We start from the raw sequence: 25,984 nt of genomic DNA on the forward strand, positions 1-25,984 counted from the left end.
GAACCATTTTATGAAATGTGCACGTTATGCACAGTAGAAGTAATGTCCTTGATATAAGTGCAAGAATATACTGGAAAGCTCTTTTGGATGATTTTTTATGAGTATGTATGTATGTGTTATTATTATTCCTTGCTTTTTGCATTTTTTAGCGTTTCTCATATAAGTCAATTACTGTCATACCTCATATCCTCATTAATCCCTATTTCTCTATGCATATTTTTTCACTTAAGTTTTCCTGAGTCTATATTTTACTTATTTGAGAGTATTTCTGTGAAGGTGGAAGAATTAGGGGGGTCTCATAATATAATGAAAAAGTGGGAAAATTGGTAAGATTTTCTGGGAAAAATGGTAGATAGTAAAGGAAGAATTTTTTGATGTAGCAAGGTGACAAGTGGATGTGCTAGGAATGAATTTTCATATGCCTGTCCTTTAAGAACACTGGGATTAAAAAAAGAAGACATCATAAACAGACTGATGCTAAACTCTCTAAAGGAACTAGCTGTTAACTCTTACCAGTTCATATGCACCAAGGTTGAAATTTACCTTGAAAATCATTTGGCTTAGCGGGAATTTGAAGCGGGATCTCTCAATTGCCTATCAGGTATGCTACCATACAGGGGTGGGTCCAGGATTTTATTCTGGGGGGGCACAAGGGTCTGACAGGTCTTCTCATAATTGAGATTAAAAACAAAATACTGCAATTACTGTGGAAAAAATTCCCTTTATTTTGATACGAAAGTTATTAATATTAATTATTGAGGCTTCGTAATACACATAATAAAGTGAACGTAATGATAACTGTTTTAAAAATCTTGTCTATTTTTAAGCATATGGAGGTTGAGGGGGGCAAGTGCCCCATTCCCCCCCCCCCCCTAAATCCACCTATGCATTCATATGCATCTACCGACAGGTGAAAAACTGTGACTGTATACAAAGTTACTTATTTCATGGAGTGCTTTCGTACTATTTATTTCCGTTCCCTTGTATTTCAGTCCAGACTCCCTACCCTTGCCTTAATGATCATTTACTAAGATTGACTCATTCCAAATATGTAGTAATTACTGAGTAGGCTTATGTTGGATTCGAAGGAGAGGAAACCAGAGGGCAATCAGTTGTACAAGATGTCCTGGTCCTTTGACATGTTCTCAACTCCAAAACCAGTGGTGTAATGAAGGGGGAGGTCTGGGTGGTCCCGACCCCTCCCTCCACCCCCCAAAATATAAAAACACAATTAATTTCCTTCATAGAAGAGAACAAAATCATGAATTAACAAAATATTTTGAAAAATGAAGTTTTTTCCATCATGAAAAGTGTTGAAATTAGTTTAAAACCCTCCTCTTAGTACCCTGTTTTTCAAAAATTTTGCCCCCTGGTTTTGGACGCCCCCCTGAACAAAAGTCTTGGCTACCCCACTGTTCGAAACCATCCAGAGACTTTCTGAGATTTGAAACATTATCACCACACCAGAACTCAAAGCCTGGAAGGAAGTATTCCAGGAAGTAAATATAGAAAGGATTCCAGAATGTTGGCTAAATGAAGTTAATGCATTGCATACCATAACCTCTGAGAACCCATTTTAGAGAAAAGGTGTAGCAGTTGTTATATTCTGTTAGCCCTCTATGTATCTGTACCCATGTATGATATTGCCTTCTCTATTGATTGCATGTAAACCTTTATTTTGTCACTCAACTTTAGTTTTGGAAACCCAAGTCAGCTATGAAAAGCATGATAAGAAAATATCCTTTAAGTGCAGCATCAATTCAAAGTTGCCATTGCACTTCATTATTACCTGTGAAATCAGCACTTTATAATGACTTAATCAAACTTATTACAGCTTGCAACTCTTACCTTTAAATACCCATAGTTGATGTTATCTGGCATGAGTTTATGGAATCATTTTAAGATGGCAGTAAATAACTTTTAATTCTTATGAAGTTTTTTTGTGACACAACTTGAGTTTATCATCTGTATTACTGATGACTTCAGGCTTCAGTATGTGAAAATTTTCCACTATGGAGAATTAAAGTTTTGCACTTTTCAAGGTTCACTACTTACATTTGGGCTTCATTACTTACCTGAAGGTGTACCTACATTTGTTATGAAACCTGGGTCGTACTCATTAACCCTTTCACTGCCAAGGGGGCGATATATCGGCCCTCGCTGGTTAAGCAAAAACTGCCAGGGCCCGATTTATCGGACCAAATTATTTCACTTTTTTTTGTGATTGTGGCCTTTTCAACGGCTGTGATATATGTACATCCCCATAATCTATCTATGGTCATAAGATATAAATATATCTTAAGAATTGGGAAAAAAAATCTAGACATATTAAATAAAATTAAGTAGCTGAAAAATTTTTAAATCTGAAATGTTGCCAATTCCAGAAAATAGCCTCGGCAGTCTTTGTACATCCCAACTGAAATGGACTGGCAGTAAAAGGGTCAAGCATGTGAACGTATCGGTCATACTTTACGTTGCAAGAAATTTTACGTTGTTAAAGATGCTCTTGCATTTATTAAAGTTCAGCATTGTCATTAAGTAAAAATTAAAACAGTATGCCTCCACAGCAAATTTGTGTTCACCTTCAGTTTTCACCCACCATGTAAGAATAGAGTCACTTTATATTTGTTTATTATTTTCAACGGAAAATCATACCTATTGTAGACTTAACTGATTCAATTTTTATCTTTCCAATCTGCCCTTGATGCTACTGACAAGTTTTTTCCCCATGTATTCATTGTATAAAATTCTTAGAAACATTATACCGGAATTTTAACCAGGTAGTTAAATTCAATGAAGAAAATTTTTGATGAGATTTTATGACATTGACTGGAAAATATTTCCTGTTTGTCACAATTTCCGATCAGATAAGAACCAGGGGTAAAAATATGCCGTATATGTTATAAAAATTAAAAAAAGTTTATGTTTACTTATTTAAGTATGAATTCTTTGGCGTTTAAGTTCATACATTCAAGAGTCTTTTTTAGTTACCTAAAAAAAAACTAGATATACGATTCAATTAAGAGTTTTTGCATTCAATGCGTAACATTAGTGATAAAAGAAGTGTAGCTTGTGCTATTGAAGTACCATTGATTATTTAATGTATTAATACAAATTTATTGAATTTATCTACATTTTTTACATAAAAATATTTTGAATATCCAAAAAGTTGACCAAAGTTTAAAAGGCTGAAGAGTGGTCCATGTATATACATTCCTTACCGGTGTGATTTATTTTATAGTCATGTATTTGAATTTATCAGTACCTATACACTGATAAAATATCTATCTTTGGATATCCTTTCCCTTCATATGAGTTCATCATTCTTTTTGGAGGGTTCATCCTTGGCTAAAAGGAAATTGTTTGTTCTGCAAGTGCTTCCCTACATACTGCAAGCCTGTCTCTTTTCCTTGCTTTTGCTTAGCTCATCCTTCAATGCTTTTTACCCCACCCTAATTCTCAAGTTACTGAATGTGTTCCATTACCATTTCCTGTGAAATGCTGCGGAGACCCATTAGTGGTAGTCTTTTTATGTGTGTGGATGGGTTGTTCTTGGTTGTGAAAGGTCATGGTGCTAGATAAAGAGAGATATTCCTCTCATGGAAGAATGACTAATAAGAGTTCGGTTATCCAATTGTGAAAAAGAAATATTTTGTATCAACGATTTGCAAATTTTGATTGGAGAAATGCCTTTTGTTGTGGATGTACTTCATCAGCCCTGAAAGTGCATTTATTGAAATGTATGTCGGCTTATCTCTATGCTGCATGTATATTTCCCTTTTCCCACTGGTGTTTTAAATCCAGGCAGCTTTATATACTTTTGCATTCACTTTTATTCTTTCATGCTTATGAGTTTTTCTTGCTGTACTTTTGATTATATAAAAAAATCAGTTGGCTCATGCTTTAAAATGTAAAAAAAATATTGAAATACTTCATATATTCCCTCAGGCGTGATCGATACTGTTTTGAAGCATTGATGAAAATAATGGCTAGTGATGTTATAAACTGTCATATTTTGGAAAATCTTGTGAGAAAGACAGTGATTGAAATTCAATTGTTGTGTTCAGTCCATCTTGATTCTGCATTGCAGTGGAATCATAGAATTTTTTGTGAAAAAATTGTCTTAAATAACTCTTTTTTGTACTACTACCTTTCATAATTATTTCAAATGCTCAAAATTGCCATATTCATTGAATTCTTTGTCATGTTGGCTTGCAGTCATAACTATTACTAATGATTGCAATTTATGTTTTTTTTTATTGGTTGTGATAAGTGGAAGACTAAGGAAGTTTTAAGGATTATAGAGCACTGAAGCGTTTTTTACGTTTGGTGTTCTTGCCACCAAAGTGGAGCATTGTGTATACTGTTTTAGATTAAAGGAAAGGGTCAGTTGTGAATTTCACAGAGTAACCCATGTTTTACAGTATTTAAATGTCATGATATGATTAATTCCATGCTGGCATTAAAAATCCATCATGCCTGTTCTTGGTGATTAACATATGTAGATTGTTTTTGGGGTAAATTATTAACTGCCATACTCTCTGTGAAGATATGTTGTGGCATTAATGGTAAAAAGTAGGCAATGAAGTTGTCAAGCAAATGATGGCATTTGAAGATGAAGTATTGATGGCAGATAAAAACATTCTTTCAAAATAGTATAAATTATCCAAATGCTATGTAATGTCTCTCAGGCAATGTTTTGAGGGTAAAATATAATTGATTTCTTAGGTATGTAAGGTTTCTGTGACTATGCATAGTAAAAATAAGTGAAGGGTGACACGGGGAAGAGAAAGATACTATGTTGTCCATCTGACTTCCTTATTTCTGTGCAGGAGTTAATTTATTTAAAAATCAGTGCTGACCAGTTGTGCTATTTTAAAATATCATCTTCATTATTAATTTTCCAAAGCATGTATTTATCAATTAATAAAAAAAGTCTCGTAGGTTTGTGTTATGCAGAGAAAGATCAGAGAGAATTGTGAGAGGAGCCTTATATCATTTCCTGTTCTGAGTACATATCCTTATTTAAGGCAATGTATTTCAATAACCATTTACTGTGCATAGTCGACTTACTTTGGGCATCGTTATGTATTATAACTTCATGTTGGATTGAGCTTATGCTTAGCATGTAAGTTTCAGTCATGTTCGTTCCTCTCCATATAATGCCATCATATTGTATTGACTACTTGATTGTGCTTGTGGAATTTTCATTGAAAGTCTTTTTACTTGGTGAATATTCTGGGATAGATAGTGGATGTTCTATCTCTCTATGTCAGTTTTGTTTCATTTCATCCTATGTATGTCATTTTTTATCTTTCTCTGTTTCTTTTTATCTCTATAATGTTAAGCCTTCAATTTTATTCTAGTCCCCGAGTCTTTTTCAACTCTTGTGTCAGCTTAAAAATTTGTTGAGGGCTGTATTATTGATTGTTTTAGATTCCCAGTTATGTATATTTTCAAGCCAATCCCTTAATGTTGCAGTGTAGGATTGTATTTATAAGAACAGAAAAGTTGATTATCAGTGGGCTATTTCCTTGGCAACTCTGTTGAATGTTAGTGATTCTTGGCTTGACAATTTTTTATCGACATGCAAAGAACTTTTCATCTATTCAGTCATTATTACTATCATGTGTTAATCTGAATCTGTACGGGCTCTACCGTTTTCCAGTCAATTTTTTTCCTACTATGTTTCATTATTGCTAATGATAGCAAAAGATTAAATGCGTATGTATTTTTGAAAATCATTATATATAATGAGTTTAGTGACATACTATACAATTCCCAAATATATTCGACTATTTGGAGGCAAAATTCCTTACTTTTAGAGATTTTAGAGATCACCATTGTCAAATTAACATATTTTGGGGCCTGTAAGTAGTACATGCAACATTGCCCCTTACATTTGCCTTTACATTGATATTTGGGCACTTAGGGTCTCTAGGCAATGGCCTTAACAGTAATTTGGCACTTGAGTATTGCCCCATGATGCAACTAAGTAGATTTTAATCATATATAAAAAAGTAATAATGTGAAAACATCTTAATATGGTACTTGCGATACTTTCAAGAATTACGTACTTTATACAAGGATATGTGTTGCCTTTGAGAATGTTAATGGATGAATATTTCTTGACCTTAAATATAAATAATACACCTTGAAGTTATTGGAAATAGGTCAATATAATTTTTAAAAATATTGCTGCATCTCCAATAACTTTCAGACATTTAGAATTTCCATAATTTTTTGCCAGGAATTAATTCACTCTTAACAAGTACTGGTTTCACGATAAATTCATGTAAAGAGTTGCTGTTTTGGATTATCAGATGTACAAAACTTCTTGAATGTTGAATTTTTACTTTTATTTGACTGGGATCACGTCCATGTTAGTTCCATCAGCCAAAAATTAACCAGCATAGAGCAAATTAATTGTCCTCTTACTTAGGAGGTTAAATTTATATTGTGCTTATCATTTGGAAACTATTGTATATGTATTCGATTCCTTTTCTAATCATTATGGTATCAATTAACAGTATTGTGTCAACACGGAATCTTATATGTATAATAGGTTTGAAAATGTGTCCTAATTTGCATTTCTTTGACTATATTTCTTTATCCTTGCAATTTCTGTATATTCTATATCCTTTTAATTCCCTATTCATTTGTTTTACTCTGTTTGAGAACGCAAAAGAAAATGGTAGTATTGTGTAAATTATAATTTGGAAATTTAAATTATCAGGTCTGGTTTAGTCGTTTTTGGGTTTCCATGGATTCATCGATGTTTTCCATTCAAAAAAATTAAAAACTATTTCGGAATGTAACAATATGGTATTATATTTCATGATGAGAGTATCGTATTTCTGGTGAAAATGTGCTCATGTACAGAAATTTGCTATTATCAGACTTAGTGCAGAGAGGGTGTGTGAAAATGTCGTGCCTTAAATCTTAGGCAGTTTGCCTGTTTAAGCAGTGGAAAAGAAAACCGATAGCTAGATTTTCATATTTTGAGAATTTATTTTATCATGTGTAAGCATAAAGATTTAAATGGAATTTCATACTGGGATTGTTTATATATGTATACTGTCCATTTTTCTTCCTTTTCTACTGTGAAATAACCGTGAGGTAGGTAGGTGTTGAAGTGCATTGGTCTTGAATGCGAATAATCTTTAAGCAAAAATTCATTGTTTTTTCAATGCTACTTGGAGTTATGTATGCTATGTGTATGAATGAGAGCATGGTGACTTATGAATGAAAGCTGTTGGTAGTTATTTTGTTTAAACTAGTCCTTCAGATTCCTGATTTTTAAAAACTTGAATCAAGAGTTTAATTTCGTAATGTTTTTTAATGCTTCATGCAGTTATTTAGTTATTATTTGATGTTGTGTTTTAGCTTTTCCAAAGAAACCTTCGTTCTTAATGGACACATTAAGAATTAGTTTGTATCTTGCCAAAATATATTTCTGGTCGGATTTCTTTTTTTCAAGTACAAATTTATATTGCCTCTGGCATTTGATTTTGTGCCCATTTTCATTTTTGATGTGGGCAGTTTTAATTCAGTCATTTATTTTTTTCAAAGTTATTAATTTTATAAATTGATATTAGGAACTTAAATCTTCAGAGGTATAAAACTTGAAACATATGATCATTTTTCCACCAACAAGTGCGAAGATAGAGGAAATGGCAATTGAAATATTGGCTCTCCAGCCAGATCTCTAATGACATCATCAACTAATGAAAAGTGGGTTGATTCATTTTAAATTCATGGGAGTATGAGTAGTATTTTTTACGTTATTCAAGCTTTCACTTTCTTTCCATCCAGCGGCATAACTAAGGATATGCTTTGGGGGGTTGGAAGGGCATGGGGGGGGAGACCCACCCCCAGGTAATGAGGCTTCCGGCAAATTAAAAAAAAATGACATGCCTGGAATACATTAAATATCATTTTGGCACATAAAATTTAACTTTAAGCAGATTTAGTTATTGTACGTCAAAACTAGACAATAGTTTTAAATAATTATTCTATTCGTCTGAGGCTTTGGTGTTTAACTCCTCATACCCACTGCTTCCATCTACCAAAGTTTTTTGATCAATTTGATTTTGGATATGAGTGAACTACTGTATTATAAGGATTCCTATGACTTTTTCAATTGTTTGTGGTCATCTTGTTTTCTATCCCAGAATAAGCATATGAAATCCTTGCGGTGAGCTGTAGCTGTAGGTGGGCAAATATACACTGTCATCATCATTTGATGAAGATGGTAGGGATGGGTCAATTTGGTTCTTGTTTCCACCAGTTCTTCAGCATAGAGCTGGAATTAGAACCGATTCCGAAAAGAATTTGCATCATACAGGAGCTTAGTTTACATTTTTCCAGCATAACTTGCTGTGGAGTGATGTAATGCTTCCAAACACTTGGTTCATAATATTGCATTGTTTCCATGATAACATCAAATCATCAATAGATTTTGTGAATTAAGCAATGAAAATGAAAGTCTTGTAAAGAACCAAGAACTTATGCCATGAACCGAACTGGAATCTGAACCGACCAGAATATGGAACTGACTCATTCTTAGGAAACAGTAAGATTATGAATTCTAGGTCGGAAAATCATGAACCCAAATATAGCTGTCTAGTGTCTGTCCTGTGAAATAATTTCATAAGCATTCATTTTCCCAATTGCTGAAAAGCAGAGCAAGTTTTCCCATGAATTCTGTTTGGAAAATGGTCATATGATCCTAGTTTAAATTCCTGATGCCTTCATTTTGAATCATCAAATTAAGTTCTTGTTATTAATTTTTTCACGTGACCAAATTTATTGCTTACATGCCATAACTTGAGTGCTATCACCTGTGTTATTTAGCATGCTTACCATTTGTACCTCTTATAACTCTAATAATGGAACTATTTTGTTTTTGTTATTAAGACTCCTTTTATGACTATTTTTTTCTGAATGCAAGTGTTTCTCCTGGTGTTGCATGCAAAAAGTTGCATGTGCTAAGGATGTGTTATTTATTTCTTGTGAAGTTAAAATTACTCTGTATTATACAACTTATATGACAGTAAGGATCTTTTAATCTTAATAATAAACTCTTGGCTAACTCATGAGGCATGAAACTTAATGTAAGATAATTTGTACTTATTTTTTCAGAATATATGAACAATTTTTCATGGTATCTAGGGACCAATGAGCAATATTTGCTGTTGTGATAATATTTCCCTAGAGACTTCAAATTTCATACACTCCTCAATTTATTTCTGTACAAATGCTGTTTGAAATTAGTACATGTTTTATCAACATTTTATTCTTATAAATGCATAGTGGGTGCCATGATCAGATATCGAAATAGAACCCTCTTTGAGTTAATGTTGGCTTTGATTCTATTACACCTGTAAATTAAAATATTCGGCTACTCTTATATTCTCAGTCTCCATATTCAAGTTACGTGTAGTTGGCATTTACATATTTTTCTCTCGAAAATAAAGTGGAGAACTGAAAGAAAAATAACTGTGAATAATATCAGAGAATTGATGTAATTAACATCATTTTTGATCTTAAATAAATTTTGAAGTTTAACTTTTGAACTCACATTTTTAGTGATTCAGCTAGAAAATTGGTTTGGATTAGTGAAGGTTGATTTTTCCCCAGACTAAGCCACAGGCTCATGAATTTCTCACGTATAGGGTAGGGAGTGAGTCGATTCCTTTCCTTAGGCCTCCTTGCACTTCAAGGGTTCCTGTTTGGAGTGAGTGGAAGGTTCGCTCAACATTTTAACCCAGACTCTTCGATCAATAGCCCAACAATACCTACTAGACCACCACTCAACCTTTTAAGTTCTTATCTTAAGAACACTGATTTTTCCAAGTCTTATACCATTCTCTTGATAAAGACATCCCCTAATTTGAGACTGATTTTGGCATGCGCCTCATACATTCCCGTCACGCTCTATACCCAAACAAAAGACACATCATATCTAAATTGGTTTTTTTAAAAATATCATTGTGATTGTGCTGATATTCTTTGAAACCATGAATTATTTCTATGCAGTAGTAGTTTTTATTTGGCCTAATGTTGTTGCTCATTGTAGGATGTATGCCCGTGGCTCTAATCGTTAATCTCTCTGAATCATTCTAATTTAAGTCCTGAGCTTCTCCTGGAATTAAAAAAAATCATTGTAATACTACGTTTAAAGATAATAAAATTTAGCTGTTCTTTATTTCATACAAAATTATATGGCAGGCTTTAGATTATGGTTGATGATGACTCTTTTCCCCTGGAGCATTATGGAGTGAATTGTTGACATCGTCCTTTTTCAACTTTGCTATTATGACTATGTATTCCAGTGTGCTCATGGATTTCCTCAAGTTTATTTTATGGCCTGAATTTTGGAGACATTTAACTATAATTTCATGTATCATTTTTTGTCTCTGTCACGCCTTCTAGGTCTAATCTTGCATTCTGTTTGTGTCATGAAAGTCTTGGATTCATTTTTGTCTCGATGTTGAATGAAAGGTTGTTCAAAGTTAAAAAAAATGTGAAATCAATAGCTGGAAGTGTTTTTAATTTGCAATTGTTCCTTAATCCAGTGTGTTTTTGGTGTACATACTTAATCAGTTGCTTGTTTGTATTACTCCACTGTACAAGGCCAGATATGCCTGCATGTTGCTTGCTGGAAATATTGCTACCTGCTGTTGCTAATCATAGGCTTTTATTGCTGGAACTGTGGGAGAGTAATGTGCCCTGATCTCTCACGTTAAAAGACTATGCACTTCCGTTCCATTTGTAAGATGCTTGGTCCAATTTCCTGTTTTCCATAACTTTTGCCTCCCGTTTGTGAAGTAAATTTTTTCATAAGAATCCCTATTTGATAGAGAATATACTGCCTTTCTCTAGCATTGCACAATACAACGATTATCATGGATGTTCAGCATATTTGCTGACACCTGAATAGAAGGGAATGTTTTTGTACATATGATATTCATACTTAAGATTATTTATTGGAACTTTGCAAATAATGAAGTGCAAGATTAACAAAGCATAGGTAAAGCGTTACGCATTTAGTTTTGATGTGTGCCTTAGTTGATATGTCATACTATACATGATTATTGGAAAGGAATGGTGCTTAGCTGATCTTTTTGTTAAGATCATAATGATGTAGAGCTGTTTCTTCAGCGATGATGAATGCAGTTTTTATTGGCGAAAATGTTTTGGTATAACGCTTCCTCTTGTTGTGGGTGTTTTAGAATTATTTACTATGTTATTATGCAAATGGACATTATGGAACAAAGTGTACCACTAATTTGTGTGTATGGCGTAATAAAAATGTAAAATGCAAGTACCATTCTGATTCTATTCAATTTTGTGTTGTTGTCAGCCTCTTTCTTGATCCTCATATTAATTACTCAAGGCTTGTAAGTTTTCTAAAAGCAAGTATAGTATCTGTTTTGATGATTTTTTTTTCTTGATTTAAAACCAATCTCAAATTTTGGATCAAATCATCATTCATTTTTTGTGTCATACTCCAAATATCTTGTTGCTTATTCATAAAAAGATATTTGAATTAATATTAGCAAATAATTTTCAATATTTTGTGCATCTAAGTACAGTTGTTTTTTTCCCAACTTTAAAATATGAAAATTAATGGAAACCAATGATTCCTAATTCAATAAAATGAGGGAGCGTGCATTAATTATGTGGGGTGATATTGGTGATTTTTGGATCCCCCTCCCCCTTACTGTGATATCGTGTGATTTGACTCGACCCTTTCCCTCTAATCTCACGTGAGATTGTTGGAAATGCATATTTTCAGTGTAAATATGTTAATCTATGCTTCATTGTGTTGAATTTGTAAAAAATAACTATTTGTTTAATAATTTTTATTTAAGATTAGTGAAGACTAGTATTTAAAATTACTAAGATCGCAATTTCACACTATTTCTTGCAGAAAATAAATTACATGATAATTGGCATGACTCCCTTCCGCCCCCCTCCTCCCCCCATAAATGCCTCACGTAATTATTGGATACCCCTTACCAAAATTAAATTTAAATTTTTAAATTCCTTTTGATGGCTCATTTATCTCTCTTGGTCATAGATTATGAAAATAGTTCTATTCATCATTTTATCTTTGTTGCTCACTGGGTGTGGATTGAAGATAATGTCCTATCAAGCCTTTTTATTCAATTTCCATATTCTATTTTCAAGGAATTATTATGATGGAGTTATTATTCCTCTTCACATTCTTTTGTTCTCCATGTAGACAATGATGATGCCCAGCGAGGTTTATAAATCTGGGATTCAGATGGTCAGTTCAATATTTCACCTCAGGGAATGTGACAGTCAAATCACGGACTAAAGAATTTGCAACAACTAGTTTTGTGATGCTTGGGTCATCTTCTGAACTTAGTTGCTTAGATCCACTTCAGAATGTAAACTTGATGGGCTCTTGGATAAAATTGGCGTGAATCATGCATTTCGGTGGTATGTGAGGAGTTTTAAACATGAAAAGTAGAATATTGAATGAAATTGGTTTGCTGTATCAATTCCAGAGTCTGAAGCTGAGTATTTGGATGACCTGATATAGAATACAATACAAACATTTGATTTTATAAACATTTGATGTTTTACTCCATTACCATATTACTTACATGAGTAGTGAAAAAATTCAGACAAATTGCCTCGAGAAAAATTTAATGTGGACCGGGGATCATAACATGGATCTTTGGCTCTCTGGGCATTAATCTTAGGAATTAGGGATATGGATAGTACATATAGAAGGATCATTTACTTTGCTCAGAAAGTCCAAGTTCATGGTTCAACTCCTGGTCCAGGTGATATTTTTTCAATAAATGTGACTTGAAGTTCATAATCAATTCATTAAATAAGAATAATTAAGTTGAGCTTGAAGTTGGTTTTAGTGAATGTGTCCGAAAATGGAAAATCCAAATTTCAATAGAAGTTGAAGGGAAAATATCTCAGAAACCAGTTTTCTGATTGCCTCAGATAATGGGAATTAGAATTTCCCGTCTGTAGATGTATTCTATGAATAGGACATAAGTAGTGGACTTCCTGGTGCAGATAATCCCAATGAATGATTTTCTGCAACATTTTTTATTCATTAAAAAGAGTTGTGTGTCAGTGTGATATATTCTTCCTCATTGAGAGAGTGACTAAGGACTCTTGTGCAGACCTACATGCTGTTGAAGAAGAGTATGTCCTGTGCTATGATAAAGATAATTTTACACAGTACCTGCTATCCCTGTAGAAACATCATATTTGGTTTATCTCAATCTTGATGGTATGAATTGTATGAGGGGTATATGAGCGCCAGTTAGGAGATGATACTCTATTATTCTAATATTTTTTTGCAAATCCTAGTTCGATGAAATACACCCTTGGAGTAAAATGATAAAATTAGTGGTATAGTATACAGATTAGTCAGTGAATAGTAGTTACAGCTGTTTAAAATAGTTGGAGCATTTTTTCCATTTACAAAACACATGGAGACTTCAATTATTGCATTATTTTGCTAGTGTCTTAAAAATTAATATGATGGGATGCTCAAATTTTTTTCTGTAGCATTATTTCCAGCACTATGTGATGGAATCGATGTGAATATGTATTTCTGTCTAAAGAAATTGTAAGTCTTCACAGATATTTTTAGGGCATATTCTTTTGTTAACAGCAGTCATGGCTACGCATTGATACACCTTGTGTTTATATCTCATTTTAAAAAACAATTTTCGGTACACAGGGAAATGTTGTTGCAAGGGCTTATCATAACTCCTGATTTTGAATAGGTTATTTTTTGAATGGCATAGGTTGTCCAAATTTTTTAATGACTGCCATTAATGTGAAAATAAGAGGGGAATTTACCTACATTTTCTCCCAAAAATATTTTCTAAATTTTTCGTTGGAATTTCATTTACATATCATATCTTTCATGAATAAATTATGTGAGTCATGGATGTTCACCTCTTGTAAGAGGATATTTTAATTAATTTTGACAGGATGATACTGAAACTGCCTGGAACCTTTCTATCTACCGAATCTCATAAATACCTACAAACATAAGTTCAAACTTCTGACTTCAGTTAAGCACATGTAGATCTTGAGTTTTTTTTCCTTTTTCTGGTGGCACCAAGTACTGTCACTGGGCGACAAAATCTTGGCGTTAGGCGACAGTCATGTTGCCTACTTTGTGTGTCATTTTATTCACTGCTTCCTGAGGCTGATGAGTCACCTTATGGGTCAGGCATAAGGTGTAATGTCAACTTTAGAATGTATCATTTAAATACAGTAGAGCCTTGATTATCCATGGTTCAATTAACAATTTGTTGGATTACCTATACCTATCACCTCCATAAGCAGTATCCCATACAATTCTTTTCTTTCCCTTCTTTACCCTCCCCACCTCAAATAATTTTTTTTTTCAATAGCGTGGGTGTAAATATGGGAATTTTGATGTAAATAGCGATGTCACGGCAACATAACAGTGACATTTAATTAAAAATTGCTTAGAAACTGAGCATCTTCTCATAAAATTTGCAGTTTCAAGCTCTATTTTGTAGAATAGCTTTAAATCTATTTAAAAAAATATTTTGTACTTTCCTACCTTTTTATTTGTTTTTTTAAAATGCATATTTCACCAATTTGTTTCATCATCACTTAAGTTGGAGTCGTTGGCAAGATATTTTGTCAACAACACCTACTGTACTGCACCTGATGATGCCATGCATTGATGAAACATGTTAATAATAATAATCATGCCTTCATTTACATTAATGAAATTAGGTCTGCGAAGTCCACTCTGTCATTTAACTGGTTTGGATGTACACTTGCAAGCAAGCCCTGGATGAGGGAAAATCTCTTTACACTTTCCTTACTCTCTCCTTCTTATCATCCCTCACTTCATAATAACTTTTTTCAATGGGATGGGTGTAAAAGAGGTCATGACAGCATAATGCAGAAATGTAATTAAAAATTACCAAGAAAATGAACATGAGTGGATGATCTCTCATAAAAATTGCAGTTTCAAGCTGTATTTTGCAGAATCTTTGCATATCTATTACAAAAGTACTATGTATTTTTCTGCTATTTTGTACTTCTGCACTTTTTGTACTAGATATTGATGGACTTAACTCTGCTGCCAGAGTGTGTCCCCACATAGCAGAAATACATCTCGAATATCGCATGTTACATCTCAGTGACATTCTGAAAGCTTCAGACATCTCTGAGACTTCACTGAGATTTCACTATGTCCTAAAAAATGTTCAATGAGATGTCTCAGATAAGTCTCTGAGATGTCACATGAGAGTTTGTACTATGGTATGCTTAAAAATGAAGGCAAAAAATAATTAAATGCAAATTATACGGTTATGGCCTACTTATCTCGATCAATTTTAGCGACAAATTTTTGATGGACAACTTTTTGAAAATAAGAAACCCATATTAAATGTCGTGATTTTAATAATCACAACTGCATAATTGCACCGAAAAATATATATGGAAGGCATTGATGGTTTTAAATACGTTTTTTAAAAAAAATTCCTGAACATCTCATGATTGCATCTCTGAGACATTCGCGATATTCGAGACCATGGTGAGACGTCTCTGAGAGGGTCATTGCTATGTGGGCCCATGTTGTTTATTTAAAAGCAAATGGAAAAGGTGATTAGTGCAAAATTATTTTCATCCGTTCTTTCGAATATCCATTTTGGCTTCCCCTTCCATTACAAAATATAATTTTTGGTAATTATAATCTAAGCTCTACTCTTGGGGAAATGTGTAATGTTCTAGAGTTAGCCATGTGTATATTGATTTCATTGGTGTTTCACATTGCCCACAGGGAATGGTTTGCTGTGCTTCTGATATAGTGGAAGGTCGTGGCCTAGTAAGGGTGGCCATCACGGTAGCAGAGCTGCTGAGGTTCCATCCCAGTCGCCCCTTACCTCCTAGTGGAATTCAGGCGAGCTCATCGCCAGTCCCCTCAACAATGGGCAACCCATCTTAATTTTGACCGTCGTGAAAGAAGGAACAAATATTTGCTACAGTATGCTCTCTTTTGCAGGAAACGTTTTTTCTTTTAGTTTCACTTGCATGTCATGCATTGCTGTCTGCCTGAAAAGGTCTATCTTCCTCCTCATATTTTTGATTCTCAGTCGATTAACTGAGGAAACTGTTTTGAGTCATCATTGGAGGGGGATAACTTTGCATATATTTTTGCAGTCTATCTAAAGTTGTGGTTTTTGAAGTTCCCCCCTTCTTTTGGGCTGTTTTACATGGCAAAGCAACGTTTTTACTTTAATGTACATGACAATGCTCATGTGAATGTCAATATTTTATATCCAGTGAAAGGTTGACCTAAGTTTTCCTTGGTCAGGATTAGTTGAAATGATAGCAAGAAGTTTCTTACTTCATAAGGAACTTATATTATAATTTGCTTTCCTAAGTCCATGGGAAGAGATGTTTTGAGATGTTGATGGATAAAATCCTGTTATAGTTGCTCAAGAGTCAAAGACCACACTCTTCACTCAATTTTGTTTCTACTACATATTAAAATGCTATGGTGGCATTTAAAGGATTTGAACTAATTAGTAAAATATTTTGACGTGAATTCCATGATTGTATTTTAGGCTGGAGTTATGATGGATCATATCCTGTGAGAACTTTTAATCTATTGACAGTGATTGGAATTGCCTGCCAAATGCCATTTTTTCCTGAATGACGTAATTTAAGTGATAAACAGCCTGAGATCAAATGTAGAAATGTGGGTGATCCTGGTTTGTGATTGCTAGTTTTCTTGATTTACAAGGTAAATGTTGGGATATACCATTCCCCAGTGAGTTAACGTGGCAAATGGCATTGCCTGTAAGCACCGTAGCCTTAATATGAACTTAACTTTAAACATAACTATGCCACATTGAAATCTAAGAAATTTAGGATGCTATGAAAATATTCGTTGTGACAGATCTTTGTGAATTCCCTGCATATCAGGTCTAATGTACATTAAGGAAGGGCTATTCAGATTTCATGAGTTGAGTTGCTGTCCCAAAAAATCTTTTATCGTAATATCTGATTTTTACTTTTATGGATGATATACCTCTCTATAAACCAGTCACAAATTTTTATTCTTAAACTTTTTTTTGGAGCAATTTCAGGTTATATGGGTTTATGTATTGATATTTTTTCATGCAAGGAATTACTTCATTTTAGCTTTGTGTTCTTTTCATTTTTTTGAGTAAGAAGCATTAATTCATTGTCATTACTTTTCTTGTCACCTGGACTTTTCCATTGTTGGTTTAATGTGATAGTGATAAGGAATTATCTTCCTGGTATCATTTTTTGTATGTTCAACTTTAATTAGGAAATAGTTGTTCATTTTGTGGAAGTCCTCTTTAATTGCAAGTCAAGTGCTAGTCTTTCTGGCTTATTGGTGAGAAACATTTCTTGGCATTACCGTGTTCTACTCTTTCACCATGGAACTATCCATGTTGTATCCCGGTAAATTGGATCATTTTTAAATTGCCACAACTTTTCCTTAGTGGTACATGTTTTATACCTTTGCTCAAATTAGTTTGGTAGTGATCATCACAATTTTTTGGAGTACTTTACACAATATATTTTCATAGGTAAATGTAGGTGTAAGAACAGTTTTAATAATATTCATTCTGACAAATGTTGACAATTTCCGAGACACGTAGTATTTTGGCCATGAATTGACTGGATAAATAGTAATAGGATGTTGGCCAGCTATATTTTTTGTTATTGTATATGCCTCTTCCACTTTAAGTTGTAGAAAAGTCTTGTCAATGCTCTGTAGTACTCTAAACCACCCTTTTGGGTGATTGATAGTCTATGGCTGCAATCATGAGTTATTTGTGGAAGTTGAGGTATTTCTTGAAGGGAAATTCATTTTTAATCACAGTTTTCATTTTACAGTTTATCTTAACAAAACTAAATCATATTGCTCAATCTGTAAAGGTATAAATATTATTATATTCCTTGCATGGAAAATTTTATCAGTTGTGTGGAAAGGTGGGAAAACTCGGATAATTTCAACTTAGCATTTGAGTGGCCGCCGTTTGCCAAGAATCACATCCTTCCCATTATTACAAGCGCTAGCATATTCTTGCACCTCAAAAGGTTTTCTATCAATCTTTTCCAGCCTCCGCCAACTTTTCTTAGCCTCCACGGAATTTTCCTCTTCTCATCCACGTTGCATCTCATTCTACCTTCTTTTTCCGTCCATCACTTCTTCACAAATATATTTCACATTTTCCGTCCCTGTAATGTTACATTTACATGTTCCCTTACTCCAGGAGGTTATAATCCTGATTTTACTAATATTATTCGCTGGAATATCCTTTGATCTAATATAAACCTGATATTATATAAAGCTCTCTCAGAGTTAGTGAATCTTCAACTGTCTAATACTTATGTATTTAAAAAAAATATTGTCAAAAAATTTTCTTGTTTCCATGGATTGTTGCAATTCAATATTGCAATGCCTATACCATGACTGAAGACCATAAAATATCTTGAGCTTGGCAATTTTCAGGGAAATGAGACCCTGAGAATATATGTACATATATAGTTTGTAACTTGATTACCACCTCTAAAATGTCTGCCATTAACTTTCATGCACACCTCTGAGGAACCACATATCACCCCCAAGGACAGAGTTAGAGGTTATTATCTATTGGAGATCAAAGCAATGGGGATATGCTATTTAAAAAAGGTTTGGGAATTTTTGAGGAAATCATGACACCACATTCCTAGAACTAAGCATTTATCACATAAAAATTATGCTTTGATTGCTGTGGCATAGCTACCTCTGAATTAACTTGAAAATTGAGTTATTGCTGAAATTACTATCAAGAACAAATCCTCTAGATGCCTCTTAACTCCTCCCATGTTATGCTATCCTTGGTTAATTCTATCTGTGAGTCTCATCAGTACATTTTTGCACAAGTAATTGGTTTTACTTTTCATTTTGCTGCACTGGAAATAAAAAATAAGTGACTCATTGGCTGTGTTCAACTCGTATAACTTATCTTTACGCCAGATAATATCTTATGCCGAATGCTTTGTAATTTCTCATTTTGTGTCAACATGATGTGAATCAGACGCTAGTTCATCTACTGGGAATATAGGACTGATATTGTTACCCTTACCATAGTGTTATTGTGACTGATCACTCTCCAGAAGTAACAGGAGTTTAGGCTTTACACATACATCAATGACCAAAACAGGGATTTTGAATTCTTATTTGTCTAAGGTACTATTTTCCAACCTGAAACTCTCCACCCATAAAATGTAAGTGATTCCCCTGTAGATATATTTATAAAAATGTGAATCATGTTTAAGTTCATTGTGGATAACTTCTTTTCAACTGTTACCCTTGAGTTAGTTGTTTTTGCCTCGCTTTTTCAAAACAGCTAAATGAGAATGGTATTGAATAGTTTTTGAGACCACCAAAAGATGGGAAGCAAGCAAAATCAGAACAGGATCACCCAATATCTATGAGCAATAAGATTAATATATGCTCCTTTTGTTGAAAGTAATTTGACAAGACTGGTTAAAAATTCATTTTTATCATTGAAGCACACCAATAAGTTGATGTGCCAGAGATGTGCTCTAATTTTAAATGAGTAAGATAAGTGCTTTTTAGGTCAACATTTAATGAAGTAGATGCATGGGTGCAGATGTTTGGTTAGTTTGATGAAATTCTGACTTGTATATTTATAGTGAACCTTGCACGTAATGATTAAGTGAACTATGAGGTGTCAAGTTAATGTATTGTGGTGTGTACATGATGTGAAATGCATCTTGGGTTTCTGTAGCACCCACTTATTTTATAAGCTTATTATTATACAAATTGTATAAAAGGTGCTGTGATTGATGGTACTCCTGGCTGTCTTGCTGGGGACTTAACTTTGCGAAAGAAGGGGCAGATTGTTTATTTGCAGTTTCTTTATATTCTTGTCATAGTTTTAAGAGCTGCACTCTCCTAATGTGGAGGAATAAGACGAGAAATATAGTGCAAAATTTTATTCTAGAATGAAAAATCACCTGCCAAAAACATTGTGCCAAAGATTTTTTTCTTCATTTTGTCTGTAGCATTGTTTTGCACGTGAGTTCCCTCTTTGCTCAAAATGTGATGGAAGTGGTAAGGAACTAGGCTTGTCCTTCCTTTGGTTATTTTCTATCGTTTTGTGCCCCATCAAAGATATTGTTGAGCAACTTTGATAGATACTTTTTCATTACATAGACTTGGTGTGGCGAGAACAGTTCAAATAAGTATACCAGGGTAATGTACATGGTGTTTTAACACCATTGTATTTGGGTGGGTCAGAGATGTTGAATGTGCAAAAGTGCTCCTGGCATTAGAGAAATTTTTTGAAATGTAAATTTTACACATTCTTAGTGGAATGGATTTGTATGTCATTGCCTTGTGCTGTTGATCTAAAGAGAACTGTGACCAATTTCTAGGGTGAGTTTCCAATGGTAGTAATTGAGACAATTGAGTGATTATGGCTTCTAGTATCCATCAGTTAAAGGTAGATCATCAGCTTTTCATCCATTGAGTGTGTCCATCATGAAGATAAATATCAGATTATAGGATATTCTACTGTGCATACACCAATGGGCGTAGGTTATTTCTGAAAATGTTACTATATTTTTAAGACACTTCAATGTTATGAGTTCAGGGCTTCCCATTTGTCTTTTGATTCCTTCCTTTTAAAGTTTCATGTTAGATTAGTTATGTGAATTTGGAGTCTTGCATTATCTGAGCCTATCCTGTCCTTAAACAAAGCTGGAAGAACATTTTGTGAGAACGGTCTTCTTTGATTTTTTTTATCGAATGCTTTACTCTATATAAATGTTGATGAGATAGCATGTCCCTTTCATTTTTAAATATCATGATAATTTTTCCTAAGATACAGAAGCATGAATAGATTTTCTTGAGTTTTCTATTTATAACTCAGGGAAAAGGGCTTCTTCTATGAAACCTCATTAAGTGTCAGATAATAGCACACTAACTGCGCTTTTGTCTGATGAATAGAGATTTTTTAAAAGTCCATATCAGAGTGTATTCCATATAATTTTATTGACACTTGTTCTCAATGATGCAGTGAAATTAAAACTCCAAATCTGCTTGCAGTGGCCAATGAATGCCTTTCATGATCTGCGTCAGTGTGAAAAATTTGCATTTGGTTGCAAAAACTTTAGAATGTGCCAAGGTTGTCTCTGCCTTTACTTGTAAATGTTTTGTTGATTTATAGATGATAGGCTGAAATCATATTTTCAGTAATCTACTGTCATAGGAAATTTCTTTCCAAAATTCTTCTCATTTTTATTTATCAAGGTTGCAGAATTACTTGAACGATTTATATACCATTCAATATTTTTTGAATCTCGCCTTTTAATGATGGAACAAAATTTGACCACTTAGAAGAGATAATATTGTCCACAAGAATGCACTACTTTATTATGAGATATCTTAACTCAATATTGCAAAGCTGAAAAAGTTTCATATATTTTGGTGAGCTTCTCATCTGTATAACATTCACCTCTGACTGACGAATGAATTTGGTTCACAGTTCAAAATAAATATCTAGTCATGCACTATTTTATAAGTATCTGTATCAATCACAGAACAAGTAAAAATTGTGAATATATTTGAAGTATTGAATTGACCTATTTGCTGCAATATTGGTTAGTTACGTCTATATTTAAAATAATTACATTAGATGACCAGATGTAAATTTTGAGTATTTTATTTTGTTTTATTTTTTTCATTAAAACTTTAAGAAAATGGACCATTATACTTTAATTTTATTAGCACTGTGAAAAATAGTGAGTTCTATGTAAAATATGAATATATTTTATTTTTAGTGGTAGATGCAATCAAGCCGTGTACATTTTTTGCTGGTTATATTAACTTCAGTCCCACCTGTAAATTTACAAGCAATCATAAGTTTATTATAATGAAACTGCTGTAGTTTTGTGTATGTTTCAACCACTCATATTCAATTTTGCCCACCATTATACAATCCTGAAGGTGGAACTTGTGAATTGGAAAGCTGTCCACCTGATGATGCTCAAATTTTTTCTCCTGTGAGTGTGTGTGTAAAGAATTTAGTGCTGCCGTGAATTGTCCCTTCATCTGAAGGTTTTTATGTATATTTTATGTAATTATTGTGCCTTAAGTATCACACTGCATTAGTCTTATTTATTATATATTTTTATCTTTCGGTCTGTAAGACTACTTCTTCATGGATGTAACAGTTCATCAAATACTTTGTTAAGCTGCAATATATTATTCTGATCACACATACCTTAAAGTTGATGTTTTATTTGACCATTTATCATTTAGAAAAGTACATCCCTAAAGGTAGTTTAGACGATTTTAACTGTTCAACTCATATTAGATTTACTAATTAGGAATTCTTTGTGAATAAACCATAAAAGTTATTTTTTTATTTTTTATTTTATTCTCAGACCACCGAATACAGCTCATATTGGCCATTTTATATGGGGGTATTCAACAAATTTTAACAATTAAACGTACACGAACAACCATGCCATGGACAGGGGAAATCTACCCAGGCGGGACTCGAACCCGCGACCTCTTGTTTGGCAGGCGAGGACGTTACCCCGCCGCCACCAAGGCCGGCAAAGTCTCGGCCTATCTCGGCCATAGTCATTTTACCGTGCCACCTTGGGATTATGAAGGGTTATTAAATGCAGTAACAATATACATAATCATTTTCACTCCTGAGAACACAATAGGGATATCCAAGCGATGCAGGATTGACAAAAGATTTACACCACTAGCCTTGGGCTGTTTTTAAAGTCTGCCATGTTTTGATTAAAAGAAAATTACCATCTCAGAACAGACTTTGTACTCAAGGGACTGTTATTGTAATATATTTCAGAACCCTGCTGCCATTTTGATGGTGAAAGGTTTGCATAATTGAAATGACTATGTTAAGTACTATTTATATACTCAATTCGCACAGTTTTAGCACTGGAAATAGCATATTTCATTGCTTCCCTGTCCTGTTTACATTTGGTTAGAGTTTAATTACTTGATCTATGGGCGTACCCAGGGAGGGGCAGGTGGAGGCAGCTGCCGCCCTGCCCCCCCAGAAGCAAAAATCACATAAGTCTTTAAGCAAAATCAGTACTGAATTGAAACGAAAGTACATATTCAACAAATTTTCTTTAAACCCACAAAAAATGATATATATTAGTACAAGATATCTAGCTAAAATAAAACTATTTTTCAAGGAAATAATCTCACCAATCCCATTGCTTGCTCCCCTCCTAAACCATGGCTTCCCCCCCTCCCCTCAGTTATGATCCTGGGTAAGCCCTTGACTTGATCTTAACCAATGATGGCAATGTTGAACTGCATGCTGCTCTAACCAAGTTTCAGTTTGAACTACATGCAGGTTTCAAGTACCAACACATTTTAATTAAAAAAACGAATAATTAAACACATTCATACAAATGGAGGGTCAAAATTCACAACAATAATGTCTGGCAAGTCATATTCTTCAGGTTTGATAATTTCTCAGTATTTCCAACCTCATTTGCCTCTTTCCATGGGGTAAAACAATAGGGTAGTTTCCTTCATCAAAGAAAACGAAAGACATTGATTGCGATTCGTTACCCACCATTAGTGTATTCATAATACACAAATTATTTGGTTTTTGAAATACCGGTTTTGACGAATGGCAAGGGTCAAATTTTATCCTCATTTGAAAAAGGCCAGATTGGCGCCCATGCGATTCCACTCCACGTGACGTCACAGGGACCTAGTTTCTACACGAGAGGATAGGAGTTATATATCGTCTGAGGTTACCAATGCATGCATGAGGCACAGAGCTCAGGGAAACATGTCTTAATAATCACCTATTAAAACTGGCTTAGGTCGGAAAGTTTTCTTCGTTTGATAAGGTATTAATAAACCTTTTTTTAAGCCAAGCGCTACCAGCCAGCAAGGTACTCAGCTACCCGTTAGCATCCTGCGTCCTATCAGCGCTCAGAGCCTCGATCAAGGTCACCTCACAAGGCGGGAGGGGGAACCAGAAATGCGTCGCACGGACTTTTTCCCATCATTCCTACTTACGCGTCGCGTTTTCGCGCGCTTAAAAATTTTCACTTTTCATTTAATCGCGAAAAATAGATATCGTCATTTAAAAATCTAAAAGCGTGAAATACGTACTCCAGGAGTAATAATCTTTCGATTTAGGCAATAAAAAAATAATAGGAAACCACCCTATTGCCAAGGAAAGGAGTACTTACAGTTGTATGTTTCAGGGTCAAACCACTGTTCCTTTAATTCAATGAAGCTTTAGGAAAAGGTAGGAAAATACTACCATTACTTGCCACCATCCTTATAAATTCCTCCAGGAGTTACAAAATGATAATGTATACAAGCACACATTTTCGGCACTATTTTGACAGAAAAAGAATTTTTTGTGATCAAAATCGTATACATATTTGGAAACACACACATTTGGTCAGTAATGAAAGAGCGTTGCTTGGGTCTTAAACACATGCATTTTTATCCACATTTGTCTACTCATACTTCTAATTTGCAATGATCACAAGAACGATACGATGCTACACAATATCGTTTATGCAAACTTTGCAAAGTTCTTTTTGGATTCAAAACACCATCATGCATTTCACAACTTCAATAACATTCAAGAAATGGTTTCAAATTGAAATATGCATATACTCCTGTATACTCTGTTTGTTTAACTTTGCGGATAAGCTGGTATGGCCAGGGATGCTGACTTACAAAAAATACTGGGGTGGCCCAAACTGGGGATCTTGCCCCGGGAAATTTTATAAGTAGTGAGTTGTAAGTTTTTTGAGCATTTTAAAAGTCATATGAACAGCATTAGAACCATGATAACTCAAATCTCAATATCTGGACACACTGGGGTAAATCGACAAGCCTGACACATTTTTTCCTCACACCCATAATGAATTTTTGAGTTGGCACCGCTGGGTGTGGCTAAAGGAAGGGAGGGTGAGGGAAGGGAAAGTTTCTCAACACGTGACTTTCCCTTTGCACATCAGCAAACTGCAGGCGTGGCCTCCATCAGACGCTCTGAGACCTTTGTCAAGTTAACATTATGAATCTGCTCGTGGAGCAGTTTTGCCAAACCTCACGCGTTCTCCTTGTATGTCTTTAAGTATGCCTTTCAACAGCAGTGCCTAAGTCAGTGTGGTAGCTGACAATTTCATGGGCTTCTGTGAGAAGATAATCCTTAATATCTTCCAAATGAGTAGGTATTTTGTCTTGTCGCCGGGGCCAAAATACCTTTGGCCACCTTTGACTCTCACATTTTCAGTGACAAAATAGGGTGGCTTAGTACATTTGGCAATGTTAAGGTCGCTCCTCTCTTGCTTCTACCCCTTTCCCATCAGTGAAGCCTTCCAAGTGTGTGCAGGCTCTCACGAAAGTTCAGCCGCTTGCATAGACTATAGATTGTGTTGTTGAGTTGTGAGTTAATGCCATGTATGAATGTTGGAATACTTCCTTTGGTTCTCTCAATAATAGCCGAGGTGATGCCAATCAATGCCAAATGCCAATAGCCAAAGTTATTGATGAATAAGTGATGGTAGGTACTTCATGCTGACAAAGCTTCAAATCTAGACATCTGTAGGCAAATCATAATAAGTTGTCATTGATGCCTCATTTTCAACATTAGCTAATTAAATTACGCCAATCAAAGTTTTTGAATCTACTACCTTAGACAAATTTGGTGGCATTTGTTAGCCAAAATAAGATGCCGTATTGAATGCAAGCGAATAGGCACCCACAGTAATTCACCATGTTGAGGTAGAAAGATGCATGTTTAGCTGCATATTAGTTGTACTCTGAAGCATTCTGGAGACATTTTTTACACAGCCAAAACTTCAATTGAACCTAAAAACCTTTGAGTGCAATACCTTAAAGCCA

General features: G+C 34.3%; 1 protein-coding gene across 2 annotated transcripts in view; it reads left to right on the forward strand.

Annotated features, from left to right (window-relative positions):
• Nucleotides 1–22,343, forward strand: part of LOC124168268 (leucine-rich repeat and calponin homology domain-containing protein-like) — a 163,342-nt gene extending 140,999 nt beyond the window's left edge. The window contains exon 15 of one of the 2 annotated variants that reach the window (XM_046546410.1): nucleotides 15,842–22,343. In XM_046546410.1, the coding sequence (XP_046402366.1) occupies nucleotides 15,842–16,006 (165 nt within the window). In that variant the 3' untranslated portion in view covers nucleotides 16,007–22,343. The remainder of the gene's footprint in view (nucleotides 1–15,841) is intronic. The other variant, XM_046546409.1, reaches the window with a different exon arrangement.
• The last annotated feature ends 3,641 nt before the right edge of the window (nucleotides 22,344–25,984 follow it).

The sequence above is a fragment of the Ischnura elegans genome, chromosome 11, assembly GCF_921293095.1.
Source record: "Ischnura elegans chromosome 11, ioIscEleg1.1, whole genome shotgun sequence".
Lineage (NCBI taxonomy): Eukaryota > Metazoa > Arthropoda > Insecta > Odonata > Coenagrionidae > Ischnura > Ischnura elegans.